Source organism: Aspergillus piperis (assembly GCF_003184755.1).
Source record: "Aspergillus piperis CBS 112811 unplaced genomic scaffold BO85scaffold_1, whole genome shotgun sequence".
In the NCBI taxonomy this organism is placed as follows: domain Eukaryota; kingdom Fungi; phylum Ascomycota; class Eurotiomycetes; order Eurotiales; family Aspergillaceae; genus Aspergillus; species Aspergillus piperis.
Window position 1 is genome coordinate 311,886 of NW_020291591.1, and position 27,915 is coordinate 339,800.

Here is a 27,915-nt window from a genome sequence, read left to right on the forward strand (position 1 = left end):
CAAGGTACACCGACTTTGTCCGTGTGGTGATTGCTTGTCTCCCTGTTAATTGTTTTGGATGACGTTCTCTCTGCGTGTCTTTGGGGGGTTTATAAATAGGGTGTCGAATATCTGGAAGATGGGTCATTTTTTTCTCAATCAATCAATCAAGACTTATTCGAGGAAAGTTTCTATAATACATCCACAATATGGTCGCCATCACTGCTAAATCTGAAGCAGCTTCTGCTACTTCGCCCATCCCTACCACCAATACTACCCTCAACGGGGTAGATGGTCCAAAAGAGAAAGAAAAAGACCATCAACCCCAGAACAAAGAGGAGGAAGGAACAGCAGCAGCAGAAGAGAAAGTAACCAAAGCATACAACTCCTCCAACGGCGTCACCAGCCAACTCTGTACCTGGATCGCCTCCCTCCAACTAGAAGATATCCCAGACTCCGTCCGCACCCGCGCCAAGTACCTTTTCCTTGATGGCATCGCCTGCGCACTCGTTGGTGCACGTGTCCCATGGTCGCAGAAGGCTTTTGATGCGATGGCTGTCTTCGAGGAGAAGGGGAAGCATGTGGTTATTGGGTATGAAGAGGTATTCTTCCCTCCCATCTCTCACTCTCACGTTCGATCCATTACGTGGATTAAAAGATAAAGTTAGTGTGTCAAGGTACTAACGGATTTGGCAGCGCCTCGGTGCCATCGCAGCCGCAACCCTCAACGGCTCCTGGATCCAAGCCTGCGAAGTAGACGACTACCACAGCGTGGCGCCCCTGCATTCACAAGCTGTGGTAATACCCCCTCTCTTCGCTGCCGCCGTCAGTGCGCGGAACCATCCGACCGCACCGCGCATCATCGACGGGCGAACACTTCTTCTCGCCTCGGTGGTAGGGTTCGAGGTTGGTCCGCGCGTGGGCATGGCGCTGCACGGCACCGAGATGCTCGCAAAGGGATGGCACTGCGGGTCTGTATTTGGTGGGCCCGCAGCCGCAGGCAGTTCCGCAAAGCTACTCGGTTTATCGGCGGGTCAAATTGAAGATGCAATTGGAGTAGCAGCGACACAAGCATGCGGGCTCATGGCGGCGCAGTACGACGGGATGGTAAAGCGGATGCATCATGGGTTCGCGGCAAGGAATGGACTGTTGGGCACGATGTTAGCGTGGGGAGGATACGAAGGGATCAAGAAGGTGTTTGAGCGGCCGTATGGAGGATTTCTGGCAATGTTTGGCCTCGGGTCGAAGCATACGCCTAGTTCGAAGCCGGAGGAAGTGGCGAAGGATTTGGGGACGTTTTGGCATACGGCAGAGTGGATTCGGTTGAAGTTGCATGCGTGCTGTGGGGGGATTCATGGCACGATTGAGTGTTTGGCGGAGATGCAGGAGATGTATCCGGAGCGTTTTGGACGGGAGAAATTGGGAGAGATCAAGGAGATTCATATCCAGTTGAGTGATGCTGTGTTTCATCATTGTGGGTGGGCGCCGGAGACGAGGCCGTTGACCCCGACGGGGGCGCAGATGAATACGGCGTTTGTGGCGGCGTCGCAGCTGGTGGATGGACAGGTGTTGTTGGAGCAGTTTTCGTCGGGAAAGTTGGATCGGGATGAGGTTTGGGAGTTGATTGGGAAGACGAGTTGTGTGCATACGGCGGAGTTGGACAAGCCGAATATTGGGTGTGGTGCGTTGATTTCGACCACATTTGCGGATGGCACTCAGGTTCAGCATTCGTTGTTGAAGCCGAAGGGGGTGGATGAACCCATTTCGAATGAGGAGATCTTGGAGAAGTTTCGTCGGTTGACGGGCGGGTTGATTGGGGTGGAGAGGCAGGAGAAGATTGAAAAGGCTGTGCTGGGGATGGAGGAGTTGCAGGATGTGGATGAGTTGATTGAGTTGCTGAGCGTGAATGTGGTCAATCCGTTGCAGTAGTGAACTAGTCATCTGTTTTGATTTGTAGGGGCGTTGGTTGTGATGGGATATTTTATTAATCAATTGACTCATTCAACATGGTCAGGATTATATTTGTGAGCCAGTAGTCGTTCTAAACCGTGTATAGGAAGGCGAAGAGTGTTGTAGGGTTATCTGTCTTCCATAGAAGAGTCTGTTGAAGTCTACTCAAGTAATACCTAGCATATAGTTACAGAAACATTCAACACCACACATCATCGTATCTACGGTAGCTACCATGCCCATCCATCATCATTCCGAAATCATAATCCCTGACAATTATGCCGCCATAGTCAATGCAATAGTTATTCGGTGTTGTTGGTTGTGCTTGAAGACGCCGGTTCTGCTGAAGAATCGAAGTAGCAATCTGACTACATAGCTGAGATATAGAGCGGACAGTATCGGCAAGAGAGCCTTCACAAGCGTTTGTAGCAAGACACTCCGCACGTGTAGCGAAGAAAACCAGGGCATTGACATCGGAAGTCACGACAGCTGGACTGTCATTGTCTTCGGGGTTGAGGAGGTGGATGTAGACTTCGAGAAAGGGGACAATGGGGTAACGTAGTAAGATGCTGGCAAACAATCTGTATCAGTTCTCTAGCTGGTAAAGTAATGCAGAGAACGACTCACCTTTCAAAGATGGCGAAGCCGGAAATGCTGTCTCCCGGATGGTATCCCTCACACAGTTCCTGAAGAAGCTGTAGCCCCGTGCGAGCATGCTCAAGTCGAATCTGGCGACTCTCCGAGGCAGGTATACAGCGCTGCACTAGCACATGGCAGATGCAGAGGGCGTATCGGAGTTCGATGGCCTGCTGTGCAGTAGTGGTGGTGCTGGCTGGGGGGTAGAGAATGTGACTGTGCTGGGTGGTCCAGTCGTTGAGGCGTCGAACAAGCTTATAGGCACGCCGCCTCAGGCATTTCCGACTGACGCACGGAATACCGGCGTAAAGACTGCGAGAGATTCTTTCATGAATCCGAGCGAGGGAGATGCGCGCATCGAATTGATCGCTGAGTAGAATGCCGGAGCTGGTGGGAAGCGGGATACCAACGTCATAGGATGGCAAGAGGCATGGTGTGCCGGTTATCAGGGATGTGTGTTTCTTGTTCGATTAGCGGAGAAGAGAAAAGATGAGGACGAACTCACATCTATAATGAAGAGAGACCAGAACAGATTCCGACCCTCAGCGCATGGCTTGCCCATGCTCCGGTGTAGCCCCATCGACTTGGCGAGCTCACAGGCCTGGGTGAAGACAGTCTCGAATAATGTAAAGTGGAAGTACCTGAGAGCAACCAAAGCCTGCATCAAAGTTTAGTTGGATTCAAACAAATGCAGATCTGCCATACCAGGTTCAAGAGGGCTTGCACATTTGCCATACGCGGTTCTAGTAGCCTTTGGAGATTGTTGAAGCATCGCCGGATATTCTGCAATAGGTGGGTGATAAGGCCCGCTTCTAAAGGTATCATGCCCGTCTTCTTCGCTGCAGTGGACTTTCCTTCCAATGTCTGAAGGAGGATGCTGTTGAGCGATACAATCCAGGCTGGATCAGGAACGTCCAGGGTTTCGTACTGAGTCCGCATGGCCGTCAGAACGCTCTGTCGGTCGTATATGGGGAGCAATGAACTGATCTCGGCAAAGTATGTGTCGATGAAGGCTTCCAGGAAGGCTCGTGGTGGAAGACAAGACGGCTGGTCATCATATTGGAGAAAATCCAACAGTGGAGGTTTGTCCGTGACCAGTTTCTGGAAGAGCGCACATGCACTGGCAAGCTGAGCTTGCAGCACCGAGCTAGGGGAGAAGATTAATGGCCCGAGACTGTTTGATAGTGGCAATGACAAGGCAAACTGGTCACCGGCAGCTTGAGCTTCGGCATAGATTGAGCTCAGTTGCCCGTACCCATCACTCCCCAAAGGCTCAGCAACCAATTTATCTGTCTGGCTTTCCTCGGACGTACTGGAATTGCTACATAATCCCCGGACACTCGATCGTCGAGTATTTGGGCTATAAGAGGTGGTCGAGAAACTGCTGAGAGGCGAGGTGGAGGCTTGTACGATAGATGAGAATCGAACAAGGGCTTCTTCAAATCGTTGCAAACGAATTGCGAGTGATTGAACATCTTCTACTCTGCAACCAAGTCAGCCGCAATGATCAAACGGTTTAGGAGGGAAGTCAGACAGCTTCTTGGTATGATCAATCCGCTTCCCCTTAGTGTATTGACAGACCAACCCTGACTTGCGACAACTAGAGCACAAGGGCGATTTCCTGTCGCATCGAACCTTCCGAATCCGACATTCGTTACAAGCATGCTCAGGGGCCGAGGGCTTCATGTTCCTACCAATTTTCATGCCTGTATTCCAGTGTCGTCCACCGAGAAAAACAACAATGTATGTTGTCGGCAAGAAATTGTCCTCTGTCAATGAATGACAAAGGGAACCAGGCAGGAGGTAGGGCCTCGCCCCGTATATTCGTCATAGAGGATCCATCTACCTTCAGCGCTACACTTGGTCTCCATCATTACATTCATTTCACCAAAATAATGCAAGTGCTCGGAAAGCACCTACCATGTTATGCATAGGAAGGACGACGATCTAACCTAAAGAGGCACTCAATCTAGATCCTACCGGGCCAACATCAGACCTAGCCGTCTGTGCATTATACACAGGATCAATGACACGAATAGAGCGCCAGTTATTTCTTATCCCTAACAAGGCAGGCATTGTATCTACCGGGCATTAGCTCGGTATCGAGACCTGAGTCCGGCAATAGGCCAGACCTGGTGGCCCATGCTACGGGCCGACGGACTATAATCTTACCTCAGATCATGAATAAGGATCTTGCCGAAACACCGATTCGAAAAACGTCGGGATAAAATGATTGCCGCTTCGGTTCAGTTGCGAGGCCTTCAGTTTGCTGAATTATTGTTTTATGGTGTTGCACCGGGTGCTGGTTTGCGGGAATGAGAGAGAAAGGTCATCTGCAAGCAAGCCACTGCTGCGTGTTCTGTAACCTATTCGCACTATGAAATCATTGAAAAGAATCATCAATTTCACTGATAGTTGCCGAGGCCCGAAGATGGCAGGATCGCTCATCAGTTCAGTGGGTCATGATTCTTAGGCCGCTGCGGCGCTTCACAGTTAGTGGAGGGCCGACTGGGGATTGCTTGCCGATTAGGGCTAGCTGCCATATCCCACTTGGCCTTATCATAAAGGAATGCACGGGGGCTGAAACAAAGAATAGTAGTATAGTATATATATAACTTGGTCGAACAAGGCAACAGCCAGTAGATACATCGGCAGAGGTATAGACAGAAAGGAAACACACGCTTAAAGAACGAAATGGTAACAATAGATCCTATAATATAGTATCAGTAAGAATGACATCAATATACTGCGACTCCTATTGGCCTGGTCGACTGTCCATAGTACGCTGTTCACGATGATGACGGCGATGCGATGTCTGATCGCACATCCTTCCCCGTCACTGAATCGCGGAAACCGGCCGAATTATTGGTCTCTCGCACCATAAGCTTTCCTTTCCCACCAAGTTCGTGTCCCGGAACAAGTGTAAGATATCTATCCGAGCCTCCCGTGCAATGAGCGTACTCCAGATCGTCCATGTGTGTGGTAATCGTAGTTGTCACCGTGCCAGTGCCATTCCAGAACGTTGGCGGTTGGCTTTGCGACGAGGGCGCATGTGCGTAGCCGTACGCATGGCCTCCACCGCTTAGAGTTGAGAGGAAGTGTGGAAGGAGTCGCGAAATGAGAGGCCGGAGGGTAGGCAGGCAGGCACAGATTATCCCCGTGTTGCATTCAATTGCAGACCAGGATGCAGCACCGACATTGTCGTCTAAGTACTCTGTTAGTCACAAGCCGCGTGGTGCACTAGAGGGACGACTTACAAGTCGGGTCGGTAGAGTCGGAAATCTTCTTCAGGGAAACCAACCGGCAAACACTAGTTACACAGACACTAGATAGAGCGTTAGTAAGATTTCATTGCCAACAGTGTGTGGGTACCGGGACACTCACAATCCACCCAGAGCGAAAATTGAAATCAAGGCCATTTTCTGCCTCTGCGGCAATTCAAGCCCTGACAAGGCCGGGATTGGTATCAACAATATCACGATATCGGTAGCTATGTGCATGGACGCATTCGAGAACCACAGTCCCTCCATGCTCAGACAGTATCCCGGAATAGTCGGGTTCCAAAATTTGGCGACGGGGATGCAATTGAGGAAAGCACTGAGAACCGCCCATGATCCGTAGGTAGCAAGCACGCCGATCATGATCCAGGAAATGCGCCGCATGCGCCGGGTTGGGAACACGCGAAAATACTGCATTAAAATTGACGCTTTGGCAAGCAGCAATGCAGCATTGTAGAATGGAATGGTAAGCCAGAATGCCTGATCGACCAGCTTATGTTAATGCCAAGCCGCGCATGCTGTGTAAGATATTAACTTACCTTCATCTGCTTTAACAGGACTGATGGTGGGATGTGTGCCTCATGCATGCCCATTCCATTCAGGGCCTCCACGACGAATAGACCCATAAAGACATAGGACAACGTCTTACCAATCCCGATAGTCAGCAACTTGCTGTCTCTCTGTCGGGGTTTCATGCACCTACCAAGGACAGCAATATCATCCAGTCGTTTGGCTCCATGCGGTGCATCAACTTGGTGCGCGTGTAAATACGAGCAGCAACACAACATGTTGCTAAACTGGTAAACACAACACTGACGGCTAACGCTCGACCCCCTCTGGGTGACATGTATGACCCGTGCGCTCCATCATCCGTTCGGGCGAAATGAGTGTGAGAGTCCATCATGGTCGCATTCAAAATGATCGTTCCGTGGGAGCACTTAGACGAGGCTTGGTCTGTCGGTGTTCCAGAGACAAGTCGGGCTGAACAAGGGTATACTGTGGCCGAGTGTTCACGAGTACACGGGCCTCTGTGTACAGAGACCAGCAACGTTACTCATATAAAACCTGGGGTCCGACTGACCCCCCAATGAGCGAAAGGAGCACTGTTCCGCGTGTCACTGTGAGGGGGACACTCGCAGGGGAAGGGGGAAAAGATGGGGATATAAACGTTTTGCGCTTGGTGAGACCCAGTAACGGCTCTGTCTGACTACAAGGATGCGAATAGACCAATGGTACCGAGCCCGTGAAGATCCTCAGTCATGTCTAATTGCTGCTCCGGATTCACGGACCGACCCTAGGACAGGAGCTGGGTCCAATGGGTGTGTGGTGCAGAAAGGGAGGGCAGGAAAAGCAAGCAAGGGAGGAGACAAATAAGCAAATGATAGAGAGCAGCCACAATGTGGTCCTGGCACAAACTCAGGTTGATAGATGGGTAAAGGCAAATAAAAGGTACATTTGGTGCCTCGCGCGATTTCTTTTTCTGGTTTTGCTTGCAGCCATTGTGCGTAGGTTTTGCGGAGAGTGACTGGAGAGGTCTCCATGCATAGCAGAGGCCTAAGCGACATGTTCCAGCCCTGTGGTGTCGCTAGGGTTATGGATACTGTCCATGATGATCGGCCATTGACTGCATCCGCGGTCACTGAAAAAATTACCGCCCAGTCTGGTCTGTCAAAGACAAAAGTGGAGAGACGGTGGATCGACGGTGTATCCAAAACTCTCCTCTGGTTGGATGCATACATGGATTGTTCTATGCGTCTGCGGAGGCACTTGCATACGACCGGCGTGCGTACGAAGTACATTGTGCGTAGAGCTGTCTGTCTCGAACCTGACGAATCTTGACGGGCTGGATGACAGTCTGCCCAGCCAGCAGATCGTGGAGCCCACGACTCCTTGCCCTGGGACTGGGGCCGGAGCTGTCATTGAGCCATGCCACAGCGCAGAGGCCAGGTAAGCTGCAAGAATAGATTATCTCCGAGTCTGTCCTTTCCACAGTGCCTGCAAATGGCCTGTGCCCCTAAATGACATCGGGTGACTCTCTGCTTTCCCCCTAAGAGGGCTTTGCTGGGCGATGTTGTACAGAGAGGGGATCAATCAAGATCAGTCCTGCCACGGATCCTACACAGGGGCAGGGATGAGCAGAGTAAGGGATGCAGAGGACTGTCATACTTTCTCCCCTATAGATACTTCCATAAATCTCAAAATGATTGATTCAATTCTGGATAAGCACTTGACCTTGTGAGGGGGGAGGCATTATCCGTTATCAAAAGTACTTTTGGGTGCACCAGCTGGCCGATGCGACCTGTCATTTCCTTCTTTGGGAATTTCATGGCATGATTTCCGGGGCCTTAAACAGAGCCACATTAAATAACGGACATGCAGGGGGGCAAAGTACCGTACAGGCGGAAATTCGCGTCTCTATCTACAGCCCGTGAGGAGACTCGACGGATAGGCCATCAATTCTGTCAAACAATGCTGATTGATCAGTAGGGTGCTGGTGTTGGTGCGGTTATTTGACTGAAACGCCCGGCGTGTAAAAGAAAGGCGATGTATCACATCCGACTAGGCGCGCCAGGACCTTCCTCCGGGTTGGCCAAAAACAGCCAACCGCAGACGAAACTCGAGTCCGCTCATTTAATTATTGTCTATTGATCTTTAGAATTGGATGATTGTCGGTCCATTGTCGCTTGGCCATAGCGTGCATCTTTTTTTTCTAAAGGAGGGAAGCAGTATTTGGTGCTGCGCGTTCGACTCCGGTAACCCTCACTCGTCGCCACCGCACTGATAGTTCCACGCAGAGCCATATCCATTGGTCGATCAGTACGCCTGCATTCTGGATTGGCCGAAGTGGACTGTGCATCAAGATCTCCTACCAGCCATCAGGAGTTGGGTGACACAATCGTGGGACTCATCCACTCCCAATTATATATCTCGGGAATCATACCCGTAGCGACCTGGTCAAAGAATCACCAAGATTACTACTGAAGACCTTTACTTGATCCATTCGAGTGAGTCAACAGTGTTCATGAACTGGTCGTGGATATGGAGTATTCGTCGCCTAAGTTTGACTGTATGGAGACGAGGCAGCCGGTTGCCTTCTACCCAGAGAGCCAGCGTCTGGACAGGTCGAGCGCAGCGATTTTTCTATATATAACCATTATTAGGAATTCTGCCATGCATCGAATAGAGCGTATAGTATGGACCATAAGATGATAAAGTCCACACGTGGACACACACACACACATACTCTCTATTTCTTGTCATTCTTGCTTGCGTGTCTACTCAGAATTCGTGTTGCTCGGCGATGGTGACTGAAAAGTTCTTCCAGTTGAAGTGTCAGCTGGCATTTGCGCGCCACCGTTATGGCGAAGCCAATCAAACACGACAAAATAACCCAAAATTTTGAAGTGCCAGTTGCTTTTGTATCTGTGAGCCATGCACGATAGCCATAGATCCCCGTCACATACAGTAGCTTCTGAGTCGGATTGAAATCATCCGCGGTACGGAATACCTGTCAGCAAAAATCCACCGGACGAACGGCCTATCAGTCTTTTGATTCCATGGATACCTGCATTAGTGTGAAGATAGCTAGACGCATGTCCAGGGTACTGTTCGCACTTCTGCAGTCAGACGGAGTACTCCGTCCAGGCACCTCCATTCAGAATCCGCAAACTGACTGTGTGCAGGTCAAGACGAAGAATGAGTCAACTGTATGCAAGTACTTTTGGCAAGTGGACTCACCGTGGCCCTGCTCGGTTGATGCTAGTCGCCATCATTCATTTTGCTAGGGGACAGAACACGCACTCCTTTCATTTTTCGCGCGGAGAGCTCGGCATCCTGATGGTGCCATGCGAGAAGCGAAATTAATGAGATTCTCGCGGTGCTCCTAATCTCCTCGATTGTTCTTTTTTTTCGATTCCCGAGGAATGCGTGGTTTGGGAAGGCTACTGGTGTGCCGACCACCTTGAGTACTCGTACTTGGATGGCTCTGATGGATCATGGACGGGGCCTTTTGCATTAGAATGACCTGTCATTGCCATGTGATTTGAAATACATAGACTTTGTATGTGGATGTCGAGATGACAGACAGACCACGATAGTGGCTTTTCGAGGGAATCTGTCAGAATATTCTGAATCTTCCGGGACGATGGATCAGACAGAGGAATTCCGGCTTGTTTACTATGGCATTGACCAGTTGTCGCGCGAGTGATGGTGAGAAAGTCGGAAGAGTCTCGATAAGCGGGCGCTAAGATAAGGACCGATGCACAGACCAGTTGAAAATCCCATCCGAGGAATTTCCATCCAACCATTGCGGCCCAAGAGTCAATCAATACACTCACTCCTACATTGGTTTTCCATTCACAAAGTTTGATAGACGGTCGCAGAGATACTAACATCATCTACCGCCAAAATGACGGACTCTGCATCGCCTGCGAAGCCCGTCCACACCATCGTCCTTGACGCCGGTCCCATCTTGAAGAATACCCCGCCGCTATCCACGCTGCTCGCACAATGCGAAGAACTCCTCATCACCCCCTCCGTCGTCAGCGAAATCCGTGACCCTGACGCCCGCCAGCGTGTGGAGACACTCTACCTCCCCTTCTTGAAGCAGCGCACACCATCCCCGAAGAGCGTCAGTGTCCTGAGCGAATTTGCACGCAAGACTGGTGATCGGGCTGTCCTGAGTAAAACGGATATTGAGGTTCTGGCGCTTGCATACGAGATTGAATGCGAGCGCAATGGTGGTGATTGGAGACTGAGAAGTGTTCCGGGGCAGAAACAGGTGAACGGAAAGCCACCCGTGAAGGAGGAAAAGGCCGAAGAGAAGGGAGAGGAGGCTAAGGGTGAGACTGAGGGCGAGTCCACCCAAAAGGAAGAGAACAAAGACGAGGGTGCTGAGGTGGATGCCGTTGCAGAAGATCTGAAGAACGCAAGTTTGGGAGAGGAGACCAGCACACCGGAGACCGCGGTGCAAATTGCCCCTGGAGAGGCCCAGGCGGAGGAACCGACTCCTCAGGATGCCGACGACATCCAAGAGGAGGAAGATGATGGTGATGATTCGGATGGTGGCTGGATCACGCCCTCCAACTTGAAGAAGCGGCAGGCCCGCGATGAGGCTAGCTCTGCGGCTGCGGCGCCGGAGCCCAAGGTGATGCAGGTTGCCACCATGACTACTGATTTTGCGGTAAGCTTTTAACTCTCACTCCGATGACCATGTCCCATACTAACTAGGACACAGTGTCAAAACGTGCTGCTACAGATGAACTTGAACTTGCTCTCCACTTCCACCCTGCAGCGAATTCGCCATCTGAAGTCTTTCATCAAGCGGTGCCATGCCTGTTTCTTCACCACCAAAGACATGAACAAGCAGTTTTGTCCCCGCTGCGGCAAAGACACGCTCACCCGCGTCTCCTGCACGACTGACGCGAATGGACAGTTCAAGATGCACCTGAAAAAGAACATGCAGTGGAACAACCGCGGCAACCGTTTCAGTGTCCCTAAGCCCGTCCACGGCACTTCTAACGGAAAGTGGAAGGGAGGTGGTGGCAAGGGTGGCTGGGGAACGGAATTGATTCTGGCGGAAGACCAGAAGGAGTATGTTCGAGCCACCGCAGAACAGAACCGCAGAATGCGCAAGGAGCACGACCTCATGGACGAGGACTACCTCCCAAGCATCCTGACGGGAGAGCGGAACAAGAACGGTCGGGTCCGTGTGGGAGCTGGCAGGAATGTCAACTCGAGGAAGCGGTAATGGCATGGCTTCTCGTCTCTTTGCATCAGTCTGGGTTGGCGTCTGGCTTAAAAGTTTATGGCTGCACCTTTGGTCTATTTCTGTGATGGATTATGATGAACGGCTCGTGATCAACGATTTATAGAGCATACACATAGCATATGCTAGGGTAACGAATATAGAGCAAATTCTTGGATGGTATATTTTGCACACTAAGATACCGGCCATGGGCACCGCACAGAAACCGAACAAAAGTTTCTCATCGTCCAAAGACCATAGATAACACCATTCGCCATAAATGATTCAAAGCACCTTTTGTATCTCAATCATGTTTTTCCGTCAACCCGTTTACAGCTTAGCAGCCTCCTTGTCTGTAGTCTGTCGTCAGCCATGTCCACCATGTTGGGAATCGTACTCGGAGTTTCATACCGACTTGCTGGGTCAGAAGGAGACCGTATCTCTTCTTGAGGGTCACACGGTGACTAGATAGCCGATATCATTAGTCCTGAGTCTCTCTCCGATGTGTCTGAATACCGTTGGCGAAGAGGAACCTACCGGGAGTACTTGTCATCGGGAGAGAAACGGGCGGGGTGAGCACTCTTGGTAACGCGACCATCCTCGGTGACCTTCTTCAGGGTGTAAACCCGCTTGCCATCAGGGCCCAGAGAGTCTTTGTGCATTCGTTAGTTATGACCGATCGAGGGGAGTCCGACTGCGGAGAAACATACACATAAGATGCATCCTAGAGAACGTTAGTCAGTACGAGCGAGCAGCATTGAAGTAGACTGCAGACAGACTTACTTGAAAAATTAGATCTGTTAGTCGACTGAAACACGAAAGAGAGGTGCTGGGTGGTGAACGAGTGCGTTTATCGATGCCAAACCGCTGGACTTGAACTTCGGCGATACGCAGGAAATTTTTGGCGGAGCGAACGGGGCACGGGCCAAGGGCCAGCTTAGTCACGCGCGGTCCCATTTAAGGCTGCCCAAGCGAGCTCCAAACACTTTTTTCTTCCTTCCGCAAACCATCCCATCGCACTTCAGGCAGGATGAGGGAATATTGAGGATGTTGATGATGTTGATGCGCATCCATTCCCGTCTTGCATAATGACTCTGGGATCTTTTCGCTAATTGATATTCTGTATTCTTAAAGATACACTACATCGCATCACGAGGGACAAGCTGCCTCTCGTGTAATGGCTTGACCAACCCCAGATCTTGCACAGGATTTCGGGTAAGCTTCAGCCAGCAGCCTTGTCGGTCTTGCTGGAAGGATTTTTGCTTTCATTGTTTTCTCCGGTGATGATGACATACCTAAGCTTAGGCAATGGCAACCTTGATTTCTCGCTGTTGTCAGTGAAGGCTTTGTATTGACTACAACGGTATCTGAGGAGAAACACAATGATTCTGATTACTTCTGTCGGGGTTGGCGATGGCGGCTACATTCCAGCTTGTAACTGAAGAGTTTCTTGCTGACTCTTCCCTGTAGTTAGAATCGAATATCTATCCAATTGAGCTTTTAAGAATTACTGTTAAATATGGCTTCCAATACAATTCCTAGTCCTGCTTCGGAGACTGCTGCTCCTGGCAAGTCCGACTCTTCTCAAAAACCCAATGCTGCCTCCCCAGCTCGTCGTTCGCGGCCTCCAAGGCCCAACTACCGACACATCCATCGCTTCCCCTTCCCGGTTGAGGTGCATCCTCTCCCTCCTCTCATCCCCCATAACCCTCTCTCGCTCGTCAGTGTACTGCTTTCCTACCTGACGTACTTTATTTCTCCCCCTCACCAGGAAGTCTACTCTGCCTACTTTGACTCTGCCACATCCTCGGTCCATGTCACAGACCCTAAGGCTATAAAGGCGCTATGGGAGATGGGTTTCTTTGGTAAGGGAACCTTGAGTCGAAGTGAGCCGAGCTGGCTTGAGCGTGAGAAGAAGAGACGAGGATTACTTGGAGGAATGACTAGCGAAGAGGTTACACGACAGCGGCGGACGGAACGCCGCGAGTTGAAACTGGAGCGCGCGAGGATGGAAAAGCTTGCCATTGAGGAGAGACTCAAGGCCGAAGCGGCTGCCAGGGACGGCACCGCGACGTCAAACGAGCAGTCATCCCTCTCACCCACTCCGAACAGTGGCTCTGACGGCGCAGTATCAACTACGGAGAAGTTCTCCCTAAGAAAAGCACGGGAAGCCAGGGAAGCCAAGCTCCTTGAGTCACAACGTTCAGTATCACAAGACGGCATTGCACGCACCCCTAACTCCGCCGGAAAGCGGTCACCTAGTGGCAGCAAAACTGTGCGGTTTTCTCCGGTTGTTCAAGCCAAGGAGTTCGCTTCTGATTCGGCTATCTTGAGCTTGCCAGAAACATCTGCGGATGGAAATGTGCACGGAGGTAAGGCGGATGAGGAGCCGGAATTAAATAATGAAGAGCATCTTCAATTATCCAACGAAGAGGCCTTCTTTCTTGCATATGGGCTGGGTGTCTTGCGTGTTCGCGATGATACTCGCAAAACCGAGATTCCTACATCTTCTCTGCTGCCATTATTATGTCGACACTCCTACTTCCCTCCTAGAGCCCCGTCAGCGGATCTCACGCCGGACGACCCATTCATGATATCATATGTTGTGTACCACCATTTCCGTTCTTTGGGTTGGGTTGTGCGCTCCGGAGTGAAGTTCGGTGTGGACTACATTCTCTACAACCGTGGTCCGGTCTTCTCACATGCTGAGTTTGCTGTCGTGGTCGTCCCATCCTATGGCCATGGCTACTGGTCTGAAACGGCCGAGCGCAAGGCCCAGTGTGAGGAGAAGACAGCGCGCAGTTGGTGGTGGCTGCATTGTGTCAATCGAGTCCAAGCCCAGGTGAAGAAGAGCTTGGTGGTATGCTATGTGGAAGTGCCTCCACCAACGTCTTACGAGCTTGATACACCCTCGGAAGAGGATATTGGTTCGATGTTGTCTCGTTATCAAGTCCGGGAAATGGTTATTCGAAGATGGGTCCCCAATCGGACTCGGGACTGAAATGAGTGCATCATCTGGTTTCTCTGTACTATATGCATCGTGCTGTTCGAGCGTTTGGGTTTTCTTTTGGCAAGACGTAAAGCACTTTACTCATTGTAACCATATGTAACCCTGCTCCTCTCACAAGCCATTATGGTTGGCGTTGTTGATCACGGTTTACTGGTGTGAAGAATGCAACATTGACCACCTCCTGCGCTCCTTATATAGTACTGCTCATCCTCTCGTTCTATAGATGGATTGTAGATCGTCTTTGGCTTGTCGATTCGGACAGGCTAAACCTAGAGCGGTAATATTAATATATCACGTGAGTGACGCGTTCCGCGTTTTGCATTTTACGGTATTCCGTCCAATTGGAAAAGGCACGAGAACAGTCGAGGAAGCCGAGTAGTGAAAGTGTTCGTGGCTTTGGGGCGCCAGACACCTCGGCAATGAGCCATCATTTGTGCTGTGTAGCAGGCATCGCAGTGTAAGAGGGATTATGGAGACGCAGGAGGATAGCCTTGACATCGCGAAGCTGCAACGCGTCGCGTTGGGGCTTGTGAGTGACGGCCTCTCCCGGTGGCGGAGTCTCTGATCTCCATTCGCTAACATCATTTGTCTGCTATCCATCAGGAATCTGCACCTTCGCAGCTCCAATTTAATGGCCTGGGGACAGTTGCAAACCACGACTGTCGCCCGGAAGCCCATCAAAAGTCGTCATTTTCCTCAACCGCCCACGAGAAGGCTCGAAAATCCCCAACGCCGTCGTCGCCTTCACGGTCATCCTCGCGATCACATAATGCCACAACTTCGATGAATACGAATCCAGCATCCAAAACCAACTCTACAAACCCTTCTACGGGCCCAGTGCCTCCGTCTACGAAAATGCCTTCGGTCGATGCCGTCCCTTCGGACACGCAGGTCGTCTCTCAGTCAGTTTACGATGAAATCATCAGGAAGAACCAGGAGGCTGCGGACAACGCTCAGGAGAGCAATTTGGGTGATCAGGCAACGCTTATGGCCCTTCATGAAGGCGATAGCGGACATCTTGATTTGCTATCTGGCTACGACCCTCTTCATACTGATGCTGTCAACGAGGACCTTGAGGATCAGAGTAGCTCGAAGCTGGGAGAATCTTCGCCCATGCTGCATCAGCCAAATCTCTTTCCTGAGTCGCAGCGGTTTCTGACAAAGACACCCATGACAGCAGTGAAGCGTGCCCACTCTGAGGGCCTTGCCACTGTGTCTCCCACTGCTTCGCGGAATCCCCTTGCAGCAGATATCGGGTCAAGTGGTGGGATATTGGCACTAAGTCAGGTATTTAGGGCAACTCAGGCTCCATCATCACCTCTAGTGAACGGCCAACAATCCGACCCTGTGTCAGATCGACCTTCTCCGAATATTCCCATTCAGAGCCACCCGGTTATTACAACGCTCTCCTCACCTTACAATAACCTCGCCGCAACTTTTCCACGGGACACGTCCGCCCACAGATGGAACTACATCAGCATGCAGGAATCTCAAGCCAACCGGGATAAGGCATTGCATGAAAGAATGACACGTTCTGCGAACCATGTGTACTCGGACCAAAGCGACGGGGAATTTGATAAGGAGCCTAGTTTTGTTGAGCGAATGAGGCGCCGGAAGATGTTTGACCACGAGGCTGATGCTCAGCTTGTGGAGCTCACAGCCCCTGCGAGGCCATCCAGTCGGCGTGGTAATCAAGCGGACATGATCTTAAATCCCGTATCTGAAGTACCTGAAGGCCCAGATCTGACTGAAGAGTCTTCTGGAGAAGTCGAGGAGGTGAGAGAGCAGGGGTCTACCGGGCTGCAGCATGGGGCGCTCAGCGAAGAAGAAACGGAACAAGAGCAAGAGGATGACTTGGAACAGCCCACGCCACGGCCTTACGATCTCGATGGTTCAGCCGAGGAGGATAAAGAGAATTGCCACGACCTTTCCACAACCAGTACTGCTGCTGCGAGCGCGCATGACCGCCTATCGCAAGCTCTTGCCTTGCATGAAAGTCCGTGTCCAACCAATGGGGAACCGGTAAACGCGCAAGAAAGGTCGCTTTCGCTTTCTGGCAGCTTTGTACAGGATGAGCAGTTGCATGAAGGCTACTCCTCACAGGTCTCGGTCATTAAGGACTCTCAGCGCTCCGCTGGTCGGAGGGATCCTGGTAATGATGACACAGAGGAGCAATGGACCGCGCAGCGCATACCTCAGTCAGGCTCTCAGGCTCATTCGGGGCCTTTGTCTGATGTAGACAGAACAACTCCATCGCCCACAAAGCAAGTTCGTATACGTTCCTCTCCCCCTTCAGCGTCCCAGACCAGCCGACGATCGCTCGAATTAGGCTGCGCTCAATCGGTGAGCAGGCCTGGATCAGAGCTAGGCAGTCCATCTCGCTCCCAGACTCCACGGCCCTCGTTGGCTCAAGAGCATAACATGGTGGAGTCAAGCAATCCAGCTGTGCAGGGGGCCGCGGATACAGGCAATGAACCATCTACGTTGGATCGACCCGAGAAGTCCTCATCTATGCTCTCGCGCGTCGCCGAGACTCCTGTTGCTCCTAGGGCTTTTGCAGAAATCATACCAATGACAAGCATTCCCGAAACGAGTCCCAGCCGCCTTGGTCATCAAAGGTGGCCGAATGATCATAACACAACCGATGTAGCCGATCAAGAAGATGACGACTTGCCGCCGGTGTACATGGGTGCGCACGAACGAGGGTCTCGTTCTCAACCGATGGTTGCTGATAGCTCGTCGCCTCTGAAACCTTCCTCGTTCCATAACTCAAAAATTCTGTCCAGCCCAAGTGGCAGACAGCGCAGGGCACTGACGGAAATCGCAGCCGATGCTTCACCACAGATTGGGGCAGGCTCTTTCAACCTTGACATTAATATCCTGTCCGCTGACGACCGGGAGTTCCGGTCTGCGGTTGCAATGTCTCCTATTCAGCCAAGGAAGAAGCGCCGCGGTAACGGTGGGCAGAGTGTTTACGCTTCCGACCCAGTGTTCCCTGTTACACCTCGCGCGCCTACTCATGTCGTGCCTTCTCCAGAGAAGGAAATGCCACCTATCACTGAGGTGGAGCCAGAGAAGCAGGTTGAGCCGGCCACCAAGCCAATGCCAACCTATCGGAGACGGTCAAGACCCTCTAGAAGAGCGGAGAGCATATGGGATATGGATGATTCTACTCAGCATCACGTCTCTCGTAAAGAGAGGTCTCGGCTTCTAGGTCGCTCGCTTCCGGTAAAACAGGTGCCTGCTGAGGTTGAAGAGCATGCTCCCATTGAAGAAGAAATGCCTGCCATTCACGAGGATCAGGCGGTCAGTTCAATGCCGGAGCCATCCAGTGAACCAGTCGCACCGCAACCAACAGAAACAGCATCTGAAGAGGATCCAGTTGTGGAGACACCGCCTCGGGTTCAACAGCCAGCTCAGCCTTCAGTTAGCCATGAGAACGTACCTATTGCCGTCAACCAAGTCCTTGCCCCATGGAGCGGACCAAAGCGCGCGTATTATCCTGCAACGTGCTTTGGCAAGCCCTTTGGCACATCGCAGTCGCGGTATTTGGTCAAATTCGAAGATAGCGCACCGCTTGAGATTCCCACTGGCGCGGTGAAACGGCTTGAGCTGCGTATTGGTGATGGTGTTAAGGTGGACATGCGCGATGTTCCCAAGGTGACACATATCATCTCTGGTTTCGCCGACAAGCTCACTTTGAGTGATATTGAACAGGGAGCTGCGAACGGGCTGATTCCTATGACCGATGTATATGGATATTCCTCCGTTATCTTGACACCGAAGCAGCGCAAAAGTCTCCCCGGCTCAGGACTAGCAGTTACAGAGAACAGGATTACTGTTCCTATTTCCCGAATCTACCTAGATACTATCCTTTGGAATCAGTTGAAAGACCGGGCATTCAGCTACGACTCCGGGCCTGCTGTTTCCGAAAGTGGACCCCAAACGCCAGGTGATAGACACTCCACGCCCATGTCCCCTGGCGCTCGACTCTCGCGCAGCTTCCGCTTTTCCACTGGTCTATTTGCCGGTATGGTATTTGCGGTGTCATACGGAGACAACAATGAGGCCAAATCACGAATTACCAGAATGATTCTGGAGAACGACGGCCGGATTTTAGAGGACGGGTTCAATGAGTTATTCGAACTCCCTCCCAGTGCACCAGTTGCTACACCTACCAAGTCTCCTACTCCACTACCTGGTACCCAAGACGGCCATCTGCGGCTGACTAGTGGTGCCGCAGACGTGGGCTTTGCATGTCTGATAGCCGACAAACATTCTCGTCGGTCAAAGTACATGCAAGCCCTAGCACTCAATCTCCCTTGCCTCTCTGACCGCTGGATCGAGGACTGCGTTGCCCGAAGACAAATCCTCGATTGGGAAATATATCTCCTCCCAGCAGGGGAGTCCACCTACCTCAACGGCGCGACCAAGTCTCGTTTCCTAGCCCCGTACCCTGCCACAGAGGCTCGACTGTCTGAGACCATCGCCGGCCGGCCCAATCTTCTCAACGGACAGTCCGTGCTTCTTGTTACGGGACGCAGTGGTCGAGCAGATGAGGAGAAACGCAAGGCGTATCTCTTCTTGACGTATGCGTTGGGTGCTTCTCGCATCGAGCGCGTGCCTGATCTCAAGTCTGCTCGCGCGATCCTGAGTGCAACGCAAACGAATGGAGCCGATGGCACTAGCTGGAACTGGATCTATGTCGATGACGATGATCGAGCTTTCTCCGCCAAGGCCATGGCCCTGGGAAGTTCATTGTCGACCGCCGGTTCGAGGAAGCGTAAGCGGTCGAAGCTGATGGGATCTTTTGACGGCAATGAGCTGGGAGTGAACAGTAATGTCAAGATTGTCGGCAATGAGTTTGTCTGTCAAAGCTTGATCTTGGGGAGATTATTTGACCAGTAATGAATGGATCTAGTGGAGTTAATATCTTCGAAGATCATCTACGATGAATGTATGGGATCTGGAGTATCTGCTTTTTTTTTATTCCTAATGTTTGCTGCTTCGATCGATCAGTGTGTTCGCGAGACTGATACTGATAGCAATATACCCTGGAGTCTGCTACTCTATTAAAGCATCAGTTCTTGGTTCTTAATAAAGAGAAAAGAAATAGTTGCAGCCCATTCCAACGTCTTATAATACATACATACATATAGGTAGACAAACACAAAATAAGAACCCCCTAGAACCAGAACTAATATATCACACACACGCAGTCATCCCCTCACCGACATCATCCCCTCCATCAAATCATCTATTTTCCACCCTTCTTCTTCTTCTTATTCTTCAGACTCTTCATCTGTGCCAACCGATCAGCCTTAGCAGTCCTCTTCCTCCACGCCAACCAGCGGTTCTTGCGGTTATACGGCTTAGCCGTAATGCCAGCCTTCTCCGCAGCACGACCAATACTCCAGTTGGCCTCACGGTACATATAACCAGGACGCAACTGAACAGCAGCCTGAGCAGCCTCAACCTTCGTAGCACTGCCAACCTGCGTCCCGTCCTCACCAATCTTAGCCACCAAATCGCCCTGCTTGGCAGCCACCTCCTCCTCAGGTTCAAACCGAACCGCCACACGGTTCAACTTCCTCCTAGTCGGCGCGTTCTTCGGCGTCGGCAACTTCCCATCCTTCTCAAACACAACTCCAATGTACTTCCGATCCGGATGACGCTCGGGATCCAGGTAGTACCGCACATACCCGGCCTCAGCAGCGTAGATGGTATGATCGCGGCCCATGGCGCAGTTCTCACCAGGGAACCATTTCGTGCCTCGTTGCCGGAAGATGATGCATCCGGGGACGACGTATTCACCGGCTGTGCGTTTCGCGCCGAGACGCTTTCCGGCCGGATCGCGGGAGTGACGGTTCGCGGTTCCTTGGGAAGCGTGGGAGGCGTGTCTGACTTGGAGGAATTGGTGTAATGTTGGGGATGCTAGCGGGGTGAGCTTGGATTGTGTTAATATGCTGCTGTTGCTGGTTGCGGAGAGGATGGAGGAGGTGGTGCGGAGGAGCGAGGAGGTGTTGTTGTAGTTGTTGTTGTTGCGGATGGCGGCCGTGGGGGCTCTGGTAAGTCCCCTTTCTAGAGCCCGGAGGGGCGCTAGAAAACGAGGTTGGAACATTGTGTGTGGATTGGGAGGTGGTGATGTTCAACGGGGATTGAACTGGGGGAGAGATGGCTCGCTCTATTTCCCGGGGCCTGCTTTTTTTCGCGGATCGGAGATGGGACTTGGCGGGTGAGGTCACGTGCCGGATGCGGCCAGATGGCCGGTAACTTATCTATCTACAACTATATACTTAGTTCCTTCGCTTGCCTTGATCTGCAATTTACTTTTGATTCGCTTTTCTTGGGGTTTTGGACATATTGCTCGGTTGTTTGTCGAGTATCTCTCAGTTCGCAATGTTCTCTTGGATTCGGCTCCTCGGAGCCCTTCTTCTACTTGCCTCTGTGGCTCAAGCGCAGTTCCAGTTCTTCGAGCATATGTTTGGAGGTGGCGGCGGCGGTGGTGGTGGTCACCAGGGTCGTCAGCAGGCGGCGCAGAATGTTCCGAGTGATAGCTCGCGGTATCAGAGTCAGTGGGATTCAGGTAAGTGGTGGATTCTTCTATTGGGGAATGCGTGTGAAGCTAATTAGCACAGCCCATTGCGATAAATACCTCTGTCCTGGTACCCTCGCATGCGTCCATTTCCCGCATCATTGCCCGTGTCCGCACCCCGATGTCGAAGAGAAGGTTGAACTTGGCGAAGGAAGTGCCGTTTGTGTATCGAAGGGAGGATACAAGGCGGGTGAGGCGGCGCGGAAGATTGAGTTGGCGCGCAAGGGTCTTTTGTGATCGAGGTGTCTGGAAGAGATGATATGTGTGTCGCCTTCAGCTTGATTGGGAAAGCATTGGTGTTCGTGTTAGCGCTTATTGGTTCTGGATGATTCTTGGATGTCCTGCTGTTCAGGTGCTATTTCTGAGACCTGAGTGTTTAACTGCGTTGCGGCTAAGTGGCTCTTGCAGCATTATTGCCATGTCACTGTTGAAACACTCTTGGATATTGCACAGACAACTGCTTTTGTGCTCTGAATGGTTCGCAGCTTGAACCCAGGAGATCGCCTTGCTCTCGGGTTGTTGATTAGAGGCACCAAACCGTACCTGGTTTATACGCTCTGGGCAACTGCGCTTACTTCTCGGCGTCATTATAGCAAACAATATGCATTCCAATGTCAATTCCATCAGTACTGACTGTCCAAAGCTGCTGAATCGCAATCAGCGCTCCGGCTGTAGAGTAGGTTAGTCCATGTAGACTGAACTTGGAAAGACATGTTTAGGTGCACAGAATAATATGAACGCTTCCGTTGACTATATACCGTCTGCTGGTTGTGGAAATGATAGTACCATCAAATTTCTAGTAGTAGAACTATGATCATCAGCAACTGACAAATGAAGGCGTCTCATAAGCACTGCAGTGGGTTGAAATATATTTTTATTAATATCGGAACGCGCTATTTACAACGCTTTCATGTGACCGAACCGTTCGACCATTTGTGATAATCCGAGGCTCCCAATATACCGTATGGAAGCATTCTCAACAAGGACTTAAAAGTACTGGAGAATTTTTCGGTTTATCTCTCCATCAATTGGCGGGGTGGATGAAGGCAAAACGAGGGCGGATGGATGATCAGCGTCTTATCGCCGTTAACTCCGCTTCCGCAACTTCGTCATCGCGGGAATCTTCCACTCTTTCTCTTCCATCTTCAGCTAACTTAACTGTACTTTTCAGTGCTACATCTACCTCACGTATCTTCGCCTAATCTCACATATTACATTAATACTGACTGGTGTCAATTATTGGAATGTGGAGTGCGCTCCGAACACCACCGGCGCAGTGCCTTCGAGCTCCCGGTCGAGCTTTCGCCAGCTCACTTCGCGGTCGATCCAACCCCCGAGGCCCCCGAAACTCCATACGCAGGCCAGAGCCCATCAGAAGAGACGTCCCAGCATCGCGAGCACCTGAACCCAGAAATTCAGAGACAACCTCCGACAACCCCGAAACCCCCGCCTCACAATATGACCCCTCACAGAACACCCTCCTCGCTCCAGTTCACATCCCCGAAGACCCCCATGGCGTAATAAAAGAGACGCACCCGGCGACGGGAATCCTCGCCAACTCAGGTCTGGTGGTGCAGCGGCAGTTGGAGCTCATGAATGTGATGATTGGTTTTGAACAAGCCAACAAGTACGTCATCATGGATGCCAACGGTAATCATATCGGCTATATGGCGGAGCAGGAGAAAGGCATGGTGAACATGATGGCGCGACAATCGTTCCGAACGCATCGCAGTTTTGTGACGCATGTGTTTGACAGGCATGAGAATGAAGTGCTTCGGGTAGGTGGTGATCTGCCGATTGCATGTGGATGATGCTGACTCTGTAGTTCCACCGTCCGTTCTCATGGATCAACTCCCGAATCCGCGTATATGATCCTCTCGACCTCGCAAAGGGTACCTATTCAACGTCCACCACATTACAGACAACCTCTGCCGGATCTCTGGTTCAGCCTACAGGGGACTCAAATGCTCGGGTTTCATCCTTGGGCTTGGATGAAATGCGGGTAATCGGAGAGGCCCAGCAACAATGGGCCCCGCTACGACGCAAATACAACCTCTTTACATATCACCACTCGCCAAATCCAGCGACAGAGATGGAAACACAGAAGCTACCCCTTAGCCAGATGGATATGTCCAACACACAGCAAATGCAGTTGGTTAAATCATCTCAAAGTGGCCAGGAAACAGGCGAATACCACCAATTTGCATATGTGGACGAGCCCTTCTTGTCGTGGGATTTTGGCCTACGTTCCGCCGATAAACAGCTGATCGGCTCCGTGAATCGCGACTTTGCCGGGTTCGCCCGGGAAATCTTCACGGATACGGGTGTCTATGCACTCAGAATGGACTCTGCTTCCCCTAGCGAAGAGTTCCTCGACAAGAACCGTGCGGCTACTGGGATGACGTTCGACCAGCGTGCCGTGATGCTGGCAACCGCTGTGAGCATTGACTTTGACTACTTCAGTCGCCATAGCAACTCAGGAGGATTTGGTTTTATGCCCCTCTGGATCCCCGGGTTCGGTGGTGAGGCAGCTGCTGGGGGTGCTGCCGCCGGGGGCGCAGCAGCCGGTGAAGCAGGTGCCGTAGGAGAAGCGGCCGCGGGAACTCTTGGTCGCGCTGGGGCAGCCGGTGGAATGGCTGATGGTGCAGCAGCTGGAGCAGCAGGCGCGGGCGCAATGGCTGGCTACGACGCCATGTCCCGTGGTATGGGAGGCAGCCAGCCTGCTCCCGATCAGCAAGCAGCACCCGTAGATCAACAGCCACCGACGCCAGGTCAAACGGGTCCGTATGGAGATGTCTGGGGGGAGGAGCCTGAGAACACATGGGGTCAGGAAGAGGACCCTTGGGCAGATGAAGGCGATGAGGGCGAGGGAGGTGATGATTTCGATTGGTTCTAAGCGGCCGATCGACCATATAATAGGCAGTTGGATCAGGATGCCGGCTGAAACCGTGATACGGTCAGACATGCACTATTACCCTTACTTGTGCGAGGGTATTACAACAAGTCTCATGATTTTTCGGTGTATCGAGAATCACCGTAACGGCTCAGACATACTCATGGCATGCTCGACACGATCGGGCCGAGTACGGAGTAGACGTTGATGTCATATATTCTCGGCCCTGCTTGAAATGCATATAAAATTTATGCAGCTTACTGACAATAACCAGCCCGATGTACCATAACGACAGCGAAATCTCCAGTAAAATGTATAATATACGCGAAAATGAACAATCCTATACAGAATTATATCTAGTCCATCAATACTCCATCCATCCTGACGACGAATGCGGCGATAAGCGCATCATTGTAGCCTCAGGCACCCACTTCCCACCGGCTCAACAATCAATCAATCAATGGAACCTCAATCACTCCATCGATTCATTGGCTTTTCAAAAGTGGCAAACCTTGATTTCTCCTCCAATTCAATCCCAGGCCACTCACTCACCTTCCCCAGTAGTAGTAACCCAGCCTCTTAAAAAAAAATAAAAAGTTTTCTTAATCCTAACTTGTCTCCTCAACGCCACCCCAGGTACATAACCCACTTCCCCCCCGGTGTTCCTTTCATCCTCTCCGGTCCGATCTCCGCACTCTCTCCCCTCTTTATCTAATCGGCCAGATTAGAGACACAGCCAGACCGCCACGCCACCAGCACAAGAAACCCAACCAGCACCAGCCAGCTTTACCCTCCCACGCCGGAGAAAAATCAAAAACAATTTCTCAATACAATCACTCTCTCAAAAGAGAAAAAAGAAGAAAGAGAAAGGCAGTGATCAATCAAAAATGTCCTCCGTCGCCCAGAAACGTCTCTTCCACGAATACAAAAACCTCTCCACGAACCCCCCCGAGGGCATCACCGCCGGCCCCGTCACCGAAGATGACATGTTCCACTGGGAAGCACTGATCCAGGGACCCGAAGGTACACCCTTTGAGGGCGGCGTGTTCGCGGCCGAGTTGAAGTTCCCGAAAGATTATCCGCTTAGTCCGCCGACGATGAAGTTTGTGGGTGGTGGGGTTTGGCATCCTAATGGTATATATCTTCTTCTCCCTCTTTCTCTCTCTCTCTGTGTGTGTGGCTTTTGTTGTGTCTTCCAGACTGTTCTGGTGATTGTTTGGCTAAGGTGTGCTATGCTAACGTTGTTTTGGCATGAATGTGTATAGTCTACCCCAACGGAACCGTGTGCATCTCCATCCTCCACCCCCCCGGTGACGACCCCAACCATTACGAACACGCTTCGGAGCGGTGGTCGCCTATTCAGAGCGTGGAGAAGATTCTCATCTCTGTTATGAGTATGTTGGCGGAGCCGAATGATGAATCTCCGGCGAATGTTGAGGCCGCGAAGATGTGGAGAGAGCGGAGGGGGGAGTATGAGCGGAAGGTGAGGGATGAGGTTCGGAAGGGATTGGGATTGTGAATACCCCACCCTTGGGTTAATATGTGTTGAGTGGTGATGGGTAGGGTAGGGGGGTGTCGCTCGTATATAAGTACCTGGTTGGTGGGCTGGTTGCTCGCTGTCTTTGTCTATACTCTTGTGTGTCGTGGAGGAATTGTGGCATAGCTTGGAAGCTGGATGATTGGATGGATGCATTGGTTGCTTGGGTTGGCGTTGTGGTACGTTCGTTTTTTCTTTTATTCTTATATTCTTATATATCTTTTCTGGGGTAGATGCATGGTCGGGAATGCATAGATGCTTTGTTTAGTGTGTATCGTTATTTCGTCGTTATAATGGTATAAGTCATGGATATGTCCTACCTACCTACTACTCAGCTTCCGATCCAACCACTGGGACAATCCTCCCTCCATATCATATAGAATCTCCGTCTCTGCCTTGACATTCAACATGAGCAGCCGCTGCAGCTCTATTCGCCATTCCGGCTCCGGGCCATCGACCGCCCAGATAGGATTCCTAGACAGCATAGCGACGACCTTCTTCCTATCTCTCTTTGTGAGATGGATTAGCGTGTTATCGCCTAGCAGATTAGTGCCTGCAACCACATCTGGTATTTTCAGTCCCAGCCAGTGCAGGCCAGGGACATTCAAGTTCCGGTTTTCATGTGCAAAAGCCACAGAACCGTACTTGTATGTGGCCATGATGGCCATTCCGTCGGGGTCTCCGTCAACTAAGGCGTATAACTGCAGTCGTGGGTGTGTGAGTTGGCGGCTGTGGTCGAAGAGCTTTCGGACGAATGCCCGAGTGTTGAGGTCGGGATATCCTTTCCCCTGGAATTGTTGGTATTTCTCTTGGAATGTGATGAGGGAACAAGGACGTACGGTGACAAGAATGCCCTTGCCTGCTGCAGATCTGATGTGGTAGTTGCTGCTCACGAGCCGACGATATACGGCCTGAGAGTGTCATTTCACTCCACTATGAAATAGAGGGTTTGACGGCAGCAAGAACCTCCTTTTCTAGAACCAATACCCACGCAACATCTGCGAGATCGATCTTGTGGATGTCTTGCGTTCTAGGTACTAGAGTATCCTGGAAAGGTCATCTCATGCCGTGTGCAGTAATGATGACCACAACTGACCTGGTTTGAGAAACGCGCATCCACCACTGCGCCGCTTCTAGTGGTTATCTGATAGTAGCCCACAACGAGTCCTTTCGCTGCTGCTTCCTGTGGTTGGCGTACTTAGTATCCTGGAAGTGGGCACTGTCGAGGCCCACAAACCACATATAAGGCAGCACGATCCACCCCCATTGTGTGAGCCAAGTCATCAACGAGGGTATCGACAATTCTCTGGGTGCCAAAGCAGGCGGGGTCGCTGTAATATATGTCTCTATGATGAAGTTAGTAGATGATTTGTGGTAGAGAATACCGATTGTATGTGCTGTTTACCTCTTGGAAATAACCAACCCTTCCTGAACTGCCTCTGCAATGGCTGCGAGGACTCGTAAAGCGACGGCTATGTCTTCATTAGAGGAGTCTGTGGAACGATGACTATAAATCTTACTGAATCTCCAGGCTTCGTTCCCGTCTCTGCCGGGCCATCTGTAGGTGGTGTATGTCTGCATCTCTGAGGTCTCCAGGGCCTGTGTTTGTGGGTTGATGAATAATGAGGCGAACTTTCTGCCTCTCTGTCTGAGGGTAATGGAAGGTTGGCCCTCAGGGGAGGACATTTCATCCAGAATTGCTGCTAGCGTCTCCTGAATGTAGCTATGGACTGGTGTTTGAGGAATTGTAGTGATGTTTGTTGGTAGTTCGAACGCCTCTGCTTCCATGTCATCCAGATGTGACTCCGCCATTGTTTCGAGGATCCAGATGGGCTAGGAGAGGATGACCTGTAAGAGTGGGAAGGGGAGTATCCGGATAGGAGGGAAGAAAAATAGTCTAGATGGGTCACGAGCGTGAGAGTAACTGATTTGACATAGAATGTGTCTCATCATCCTACAACAAGTAAACTGAGTTCTTTCTGTAAGACATGAAATTGCAAGCGATTGGCAGGAAGCATAAAATTTACATAGTGATGTTGACTGGCCAGTCTTCGAAGTATGGCGAGCCGGTGGCCTGTGAATTCAGGCACAGAGATAGACTTCATCTGGGATAATCGCCCATGTTTTCACACACTTTCAAATCCTATCGCATCTAGTCAACCCGGCAGAATGGCTAGTCTGTGACAAGTGGCATTCTTGAGAATTATAGCAAATCATAAGGCCCCAGGATAATTTTAGGCAAGCATCAGCAATGCGAATACAGATAGAGAGCACTGCATGCAGGCTGCCAG

The 27,915-nt window shown here is 51.3% G+C and overlaps 12 protein-coding genes across 12 annotated transcripts; 7 read left to right on the top strand and 5 right to left on the bottom strand.

Annotated features, from left to right (window-relative positions):
• Window positions 1–188: 188 nt before the first annotated feature.
• Window positions 189–1,908, top strand: BO85DRAFT_482502 (MmgE/PrpD family protein; the record flags this gene model as incomplete). Its single annotated transcript, XM_025663103.1, has 2 exons — window positions 189–581; window positions 676–1,908. The coding sequence occupies 2 exons, from the start codon at window positions 189–191 to the stop codon at window positions 1,906–1,908; spliced, it is 1,626 nt and encodes a 541-aa protein (XP_025520527.1).
• Window positions 1,909–2,128: 220 nt separating this feature from the next.
• On the bottom strand, window positions 2,129–4,251 carry BO85DRAFT_493863 (Zn(II)2Cys6 transcription factor; the record flags this gene model as incomplete). Its single annotated transcript, XM_025663847.1, has 5 exons — window positions 2,129–2,498; window positions 2,557–3,026; window positions 3,071–3,223; window positions 3,271–4,048; window positions 4,100–4,251. 5 exons carry the CDS (start codon window positions 4,249–4,251, stop codon window positions 2,129–2,131), a joined length of 1,923 nt encoding a protein of 640 aa, XP_025520528.1.
• A 1,103-nt stretch (window positions 4,252–5,354) lies between these two features.
• Window positions 5,355–6,747, bottom strand: BO85DRAFT_359764 (uncharacterized protein; the record flags this gene model as incomplete). Its single annotated transcript, XM_025655525.1, has 5 exons — window positions 5,355–5,770; window positions 5,823–5,890; window positions 5,950–6,323; window positions 6,383–6,487; window positions 6,547–6,747. The coding sequence occupies 5 exons, from the start codon at window positions 6,745–6,747 to the stop codon at window positions 5,355–5,357; spliced, it is 1,164 nt and encodes a 387-aa protein (XP_025520529.1).
• A 3,232-nt stretch (window positions 6,748–9,979) lies between these two features.
• On the top strand, window positions 9,980–11,731 carry BO85DRAFT_3791 (rRNA-binding endoribonuclease). The gene is made up of 2 exons (XM_025656328.1): window positions 9,980–11,025; window positions 11,080–11,731. Exons 1-2 carry the CDS (start codon window positions 10,252–10,254, stop codon window positions 11,590–11,592), a joined length of 1,287 nt encoding a protein of 428 aa, XP_025520530.1. The 5' UTR covers window positions 9,980–10,251; the 3' UTR covers window positions 11,593–11,731.
• A 188-nt stretch (window positions 11,732–11,919) lies between these two features.
• On the bottom strand, window positions 11,920–12,546 carry BO85DRAFT_482505 (H/ACA ribonucleoprotein complex subunit NOP10; the record flags this gene model as incomplete). The annotated part of the gene is made up of 5 exons (XM_025663104.1): window positions 11,920–11,942; window positions 12,001–12,053; window positions 12,127–12,241; window positions 12,300–12,313; window positions 12,407–12,546. 5 exons carry the CDS (start codon window positions 12,544–12,546, stop codon window positions 11,920–11,922), a joined length of 345 nt encoding a protein of 114 aa, XP_025520531.1.
• A 123-nt stretch (window positions 12,547–12,669) lies between these two features.
• On the top strand, window positions 12,670–14,780 carry sen2 (tRNA splicing endonuclease subunit SEN2). Its single transcript, XM_025658906.1, has 2 exons — window positions 12,670–12,804; window positions 13,060–14,780. Exon 2 carries the CDS (start codon window positions 13,109–13,111, stop codon window positions 14,588–14,590), a length of 1,482 nt encoding a protein of 493 aa, XP_025520532.1. The 5' UTR covers window positions 12,670–12,804; window positions 13,060–13,108; the 3' UTR covers window positions 14,591–14,780.
• Window positions 14,781–14,955: 175 nt separating this feature from the next.
• On the top strand, window positions 14,956–19,682 carry BO85DRAFT_3881 (chromatin-binding protein RAD9). Its single transcript, XM_025656698.1, has 2 exons — window positions 14,956–15,128; window positions 15,203–19,682. The coding sequence occupies exons 1-2, from the start codon at window positions 15,069–15,071 to the stop codon at window positions 19,505–19,507; spliced, it is 4,365 nt and encodes a 1,454-aa protein (XP_025520533.1). The 5' UTR covers window positions 14,956–15,068; the 3' UTR covers window positions 19,508–19,682.
• Window positions 19,544–20,773, bottom strand: BO85DRAFT_443953 (mitochondrial 54S ribosomal protein bL27m). Its single transcript, XM_025658907.1, has one exon. It carries the CDS (start codon window positions 20,718–20,720, stop codon window positions 19,857–19,859), a length of 864 nt encoding a protein of 287 aa, XP_025520534.1. The 5' UTR covers window positions 20,721–20,773; the 3' UTR covers window positions 19,544–19,856.
• A 137-nt stretch (window positions 20,774–20,910) lies between these two features.
• lcl2 lies at window positions 20,911–21,822 on the top strand. The gene is made up of 2 exons (XM_025664773.1): window positions 20,911–21,185; window positions 21,238–21,822. The coding sequence occupies exons 1-2, from the start codon at window positions 20,999–21,001 to the stop codon at window positions 21,429–21,431; spliced, it is 381 nt and encodes a 126-aa protein (XP_025520535.1). The 5' UTR covers window positions 20,911–20,998; the 3' UTR covers window positions 21,432–21,822.
• Window positions 21,823–22,352: 530 nt separating this feature from the next.
• Window positions 22,353–24,439, top strand: BO85DRAFT_464668 (scramblase family protein). Its single transcript, XM_025661999.1, has 2 exons — window positions 22,353–22,972; window positions 23,020–24,439. Exons 1-2 carry the CDS (start codon window positions 22,439–22,441, stop codon window positions 24,088–24,090), a joined length of 1,605 nt encoding a protein of 534 aa, XP_025520536.1. The 5' UTR covers window positions 22,353–22,438; the 3' UTR covers window positions 24,091–24,439.
• Window positions 24,440–24,815: 376 nt separating this feature from the next.
• BO85DRAFT_443956 (E2 ubiquitin-conjugating protein UBC7) lies at window positions 24,816–25,947 on the top strand. Its single transcript, XM_025658908.1, has 2 exons — window positions 24,816–25,221; window positions 25,353–25,947. Exons 1-2 carry the CDS (start codon window positions 24,975–24,977, stop codon window positions 25,604–25,606), a joined length of 501 nt encoding a protein of 166 aa, XP_025520537.1. The 5' UTR covers window positions 24,816–24,974; the 3' UTR covers window positions 25,607–25,947.
• Window positions 25,945–27,603, bottom strand: BO85DRAFT_493870 (putative meiosis-specific topoisomerase Spo11; the record flags this gene model as incomplete). Its single annotated transcript, XM_025663848.1, has 6 exons — window positions 27,145–27,603; window positions 27,030–27,096; window positions 26,862–26,970; window positions 26,721–26,807; window positions 26,612–26,671; window positions 25,945–26,535 (listed from the first exon to the last, which is right to left on the bottom strand). Exons 1-6 carry the CDS (start codon window positions 27,434–27,436, stop codon window positions 25,945–25,947), a joined length of 1,206 nt encoding a protein of 401 aa, XP_025520538.1. The 5' UTR covers window positions 27,437–27,603.
• Window positions 27,604–27,915: the final 312 nt, after the last annotated feature.

Bases quoted from the DNA above. Each gene is read 5' to 3' on its own strand.
- BO85DRAFT_443953 (XM_025658907.1), bottom strand. From the start codon at position 20,720: ATGTTCCAACCTCGTTTTCTAGCGCCCCTCCGGGCTCTAGAAAGGGGA.
- BO85DRAFT_464668 (XM_025661999.1), top strand. From the start codon at position 22,439: ATGTGGAGTGCGCTCCGAACACCACCGGCGCAGTGCCTTCGAGCTCCC. The intron at 22,973-23,019 runs GTAGGTGGTGAT...CTGACTCTGTAG, and splicing joins ATGAGAATGAAGTGCTTCGG to TTCCACCGTCCGTTCTCATG.
- BO85DRAFT_443956 (XM_025658908.1), top strand. From the start codon at position 24,975: ATGTCCTCCGTCGCCCAGAAACGTCTCTTCCACGAATACAAAAACCTC. The intron at 25,222-25,352 runs GTATATATCTTC...GAATGTGTATAG, and splicing joins TGGGGTTTGGCATCCTAATG to TCTACCCCAACGGAACCGTG.
- sen2 (XM_025658906.1), top strand. From the start codon at position 13,109: ATGGCTTCCAATACAATTCCTAGTCCTGCTTCGGAGACTGCTGCTCCT.
- BO85DRAFT_3791 (XM_025656328.1), top strand. From the start codon at position 10,252: ATGACGGACTCTGCATCGCCTGCGAAGCCCGTCCACACCATCGTCCTT. The intron at 11,026-11,079 runs GTAAGCTTTTAA...ACTAGGACACAG, and splicing joins CCATGACTACTGATTTTGCG to TGTCAAAACGTGCTGCTACA.
- lcl2 (XM_025664773.1), top strand. From the start codon at position 20,999: ATGTTCTCTTGGATTCGGCTCCTCGGAGCCCTTCTTCTACTTGCCTCT. The intron at 21,186-21,237 runs GTAAGTGGTGGA...TAATTAGCACAG, and splicing joins TCAGAGTCAGTGGGATTCAG to CCCATTGCGATAAATACCTC.
- BO85DRAFT_3881 (XM_025656698.1), top strand. From the start codon at position 15,069: ATGGAGACGCAGGAGGATAGCCTTGACATCGCGAAGCTGCAACGCGTC. The intron at 15,129-15,202 runs GTGAGTGACGGC...GCTATCCATCAG, and splicing joins AACGCGTCGCGTTGGGGCTT to GAATCTGCACCTTCGCAGCT.